Genomic DNA, 4,794 nt, shown 5'->3' with positions numbered 1-4,794 from the left:
TCATTCTCCTTCATTCTGAATCAAGTCCCAGAACTGCAGATAAACCTCTTTGCGACGAAAGACAACAAGAAGTTGCCCCTGTATGTGTCCCCGTACGAGGACCCCTTAGCGGAAGCAGTGGACGCGATGTCCCTCAACTGGAACAGATGGTCCAGGATTTATCTGTTCCCTCCTCACAACCTTCTGTTGAGGGTCCTCAACAAACTGAGATCCTTCAAGGGGGTAGCGGTAATAGTGGCCCACAAGTGGCCGAACAGCGTGTGGTTCCCACTGGCATTGGAACTACGGCTGAAGTTTGTACCGCTACCAGATCCAGTTCTGACCCAGCGAGTCCAGAAGTCGACTGTCTGCGCTTCATTACAGAAAACCCGGACCCTGCAGCTCATGATTTTCTCTCCCTAGCGGTGAGAAAGCGTTTCGGGATTTCGAAAGCCAGCATAGACTTCCTAGAGGAATATAAGTGCAAATCTACTAGAAGGCAATATGAGTCATCTTGGAGAAAATGGGTGGCCTTTGTCAAGGCAAAGAATCCGCAGGAGATCTTGACAGACTTCTGCTTATCTTTCTTCATCCACCTCCATGGTCAAGGGTTGGCAGCTAACACGATTTCGGCGTGTAAGTCTGCTTTGACAAGACCCATTCTATATGCCTTCCAGGTCGACCTCGGTAACGAGATCTTTAATAAAGTTCCGAAAGCCTGTGCTAGGCTCAGACCTTCAGCACCTCCAAAGCCCATTTCATGGTCTTTAGACAAAGTTCTTCATTTCGCTTCTCTGTGGAGCAATGAGGAGGGTGCGTTAATGGATTTGACCCAAAAAGTTATTTTCCTATTTCCACTCGCGTCCGGGGCCAGGGTTAGAGAGATTGTAGCCCTCTCGAGAGAGGAAGGTCGGGTTCAGTTCCCGGATGGGGGAGAACTGAACCTGTTTCCGGATCCTACGTTTCTCACCAAGAATGAGTTACCCACCAACAGGTGGGGTCCCTGGAGAATCTGCCCTCTGAAAGAAGATGCATCTCTATGTCCAGTAGAATGCCTAAAGGTCTATCTTCATAGAACTTCAGACTTCAAGGGTGATCAACTATTCAGGGGAGAAACATCAGGCTCAAATTTATCACTGAATCAACTCAGGGCAAAAATCACATATTCTATTCGCAGAGCGGATCTTGACAGTACACCCGCAGGTCACGATCCGAGGAAAGTTGCTTCATCCTTAAATTTTCTTAATTGTATGGATTTTGAACATCTTCGTTCATACACTGGCTGGAAGTCTTCCAGAGTGTTCTTTCGCCACTATGCGAAGCAAGTGGAGCAACTTAAGAGTTCTGTGGTAGCAGTGGGTTGCGTCGTTAACCCTGCTGCTTAACTCTGCGAGGAACAGTGGTTTTAATTGGGACAATTAATTCCAGGGTGAGTGTGTAGTTACATACCGTGCTACAAACTAAGTGAGGGCACTGATGTGCCCACGTTGACTGTTCCACTTCCAAAGGTGAACCTAGCATAAGTGCAGACATGTGTGCCGAGCGTTTCTAACGCTAATGTAACTGATTAGTAATACAGACTTTTCTGACCTTCATACCTCGGTATGTTAAAAGTGGCACTAATGTTTGTCTTTCAGATAAACAAGTTTCTGTTTACTATCAGACTTATGCTTGAAGTTTTGGTTATCCTCTTCTTTTATATATATATATATATATATATATATATATATATATATATATATATATATATATATATATATATATATATATATATATATATACATATATATATATATATATATATATATATATATATATATATATATATATATATATATAGAATTGTTGTTAACCTGTCTGTTTATTGTCTATCAATAAACTTGTTCTTGAGAACCTTGCGTCTCCTTCACCTGTGTCAATTTATTGATATAATTGAGCATTCATTCTATGTATATTTATCTGGGATAATTCTATTAGATTGTTCCTGTATGCAAGCTATGTTGCATTGGTTTATGCTTTCCCTTAACGGGAGGACTCCGTCCCAGAAGGGGACGGTGGCGGTTTTACAAGTTTCCTCCTATGCGGATATAAACCTTTGTCCAATACAAGTATTGTGCGGAGAACTGGTCGATATTTCATATTGACGCAGTGGTTCTTTACAAACTATGCTTTACTTAATATAGGGTGAGACCACTATATTAGCTTGCCTGGTATTCATACATAGGTATATGTACTCTTCGAGACTTTTCCAGAGTCTAGTAGGACTCTTCCCTGTAGGGGGCAGGAAGCTCTAACATGGTTTATGTTAGTTGAAAAGATGTATAACGGTAATATCTTATGTCTCTAGGTCTAGTCGACCGGGAAAAATTACCTCCGGGGAGTACGGCACGTTCTGAGAATCCACAGATACAGTAATGCTCTGGTATACTTCCATCAGGACGACATGGCTTGAGCCCAAAAAACGGATTTTGAGCGAAGCGAAAAATCTATATTTGGGTGAGATGGCCATGTCGTCCTGATGGACCCGCCCTTGCCTTTCTATGAAAGGGCTGTAGGAACCCTCCCTACATACAGTATCTGTAGCACTTCGTGTACGCTACAAGGAATACAGATGGCGTCAGGATTGGCGCCAGGCACGCTTACGAAACTGGAGAAGAGGGAGCCTTGGGAGCGGCTCCCCCTTTTTCTTTCCCGTTTTCGTTTCTTGCCAATTAACCCCTCGATGTGTTATCTCTGTTTGCGGTGCAGATTGCCATGTGGCGTGTCAAGAATACGTCCTCTGATATGTCGCGATATCCCTTTCATTAGGGATATTCGCTCCAGGAGTTAGAATTCTGGGTACCTTAAGGTAAATTCTCTGGGTATATCGCCGTAGTTGTAATATACCCTAGGAAGCTACCCTATAGGAACTTCCATCAGGACGACATGGCCATCTCACCCAAAAATAGATTTTTCACTTCGCTCAAAATCCGTTTTTTATTTACTTTAACAAATACTTATAATATTCATATACATAGCGAACAGAGAAAAGTAGAAAACATTACATCGAAAGCCGTTCTACAAAGAGTGGCAAACAACGCTATTTCTCAACGAACTTCGAGCGAAAAGGAAAGACCAGAGTGTACAACAAAGAGTGCTTTTATAGTGTCATGATACTGTAAAAAACAGATTAGGTTTTTTAGATTTTAATCATATTCGATTTTTTGTACTTAAAAATGTTGAGAAATATAAAGATAATGTTATGTTAACACATGCCAAAAAGTTATTTTTTCTAGGGGGATTTTATAAACCCCCGACAGTTGATGTAAATAAAGCAGTGTATAACTGTTCAGATAGGCTCTTGAGTAGGAGGGAGAAAGAGTTATTATCGTTAGGGTTAGAACAATTTTGTTCCTTATGTTAAAGGGTTTCATTGGCAATTGTCTTTTGAATTGTTTGTTGATAAACTTCAAGTTAGACCGCAAAAACAAGGTGAAACGAAAGAAGTACTTTATAGTCAAATGAGACAATTATATGGTAATGTCATAAGCAAACAAAGATCTGAGAACAGAACGAGATTCTTTCATAAAGACGACATACAAATCTTAAAGAGGTTGGGAAAAGATGAAAATTTGATCATATGTAAACCGGATAAAGGAAAAGGAGCAGTTATAATGAACAAATCAAACTATTTAAAGAAGGTAAAGGAGGTACTTGAAAAGGATAATACTTTTGAAAAGGTAAATGTAGATGACCCACTCAAACATACGATATTGCTCGAAGATAGACATAACAGAAATTTAAGAAAATGGCAATCAAAGGGAATTATAACAGAAAAAGAATATAAAGAGGTATATGCAACAGGTACAAGGCCGGGAATTTTATATGGATTGCCTAAGGTACACAAAGAAAATATCCCTATTAGACCAGGAATGTCAGCTAGAAAAATACCATTGTACGCTTTCTCAAAGTTCCTAATACAATTCATAGAAAACTTTACTTTTAACGAGTATACTTTAAAAAACAGCATGCAGCTTATAGATGACTTAAAGAATATACAGGTAAATAGTGATAACTATATGGTCAGCTACGACATAGATTCCCTTTACACTAATGAGCCAGTTGAAGAAACAATTATCATAATACTTGAACAAATAAATGACGAAAATATGGTAAGGTGTGTAGATAAAGAACTCAAACAAATGTTGAAAAAGCAATAGATAACAGCTACTTCAAGTTCAATGACGAGTACTATAAACAGAAATATGGGTCAGCAATGGGACAACCTCTTAGTGCACCCCTAGCAAATGTCTTTCTGTGTTATTACGAAAAGAAATGGTTAGAACAATGTCCAATAGATTTTAAGCCTATATTTTACGGACGGTATGTGGATGACACATATATAATATTTAAAAAAAAAGAGCAGGCTGAAAATTTTTTTACTTATTTAAATTCTAAACATCCTAAGATAAATTTCACGAAAGAAGAAGAAGAAAACCATAAATTACCATTCTTAGATATAATGTTAGAAAGAGAACAAAGTACTATTAATACTGCAGTATTCAGAAAGAAAACTTATACTGGAGTAGGCCTCCATTTCACCAGTTTTACATTTCATCGATTTAAACTGAATGCCTTTTCAACTTTTCTATACAGAGTATGGAGAATCTCTAAAAAATATATCAAATTTAATATAGAAATAGAATTTTTACGTACTTTTTTTTTTTTTTGAATAATGGATACCCAGCTGAAATATTTAATAGTCAATTAAAGAGGTTCTTAAACAACATCTTCATACAAAATCCCATTACAAGTACTGTAGAAAAAGTGACTGTA

General features: G+C 38.4%; 1 protein-coding gene across 1 annotated transcript in view; it reads left to right on the top strand.

Moving 5' to 3' along the window:
- Positions 1-3,479: 3,479 nt before the first annotated feature.
- The window catches only part of LOC137646303 (uncharacterized), a 1,883-nt gene continuing 568 nt past the window's right edge, over positions 3,480-4,794 (top strand). Inside the window, exons 1-2 of the mRNA XM_068379413.1 lie at positions 3,480-4,130; positions 4,427-4,615. Coding sequence (XP_068235514.1) covers positions 3,480-4,130; positions 4,427-4,615 — 840 coding nt within the window. The remainder of the gene's footprint in view (positions 4,131-4,426; positions 4,616-4,794) is intronic.

The sequence above is a fragment of the Palaemon carinicauda genome, chromosome 9 (assembly GCF_036898095.1).
Source record: "Palaemon carinicauda isolate YSFRI2023 chromosome 9, ASM3689809v2, whole genome shotgun sequence".
NCBI lineage: Eukaryota > Metazoa > Arthropoda > Malacostraca > Decapoda > Palaemonidae > Palaemon > Palaemon carinicauda.
This window is presented reverse-complemented; position numbering and strand designations above follow the sequence as displayed.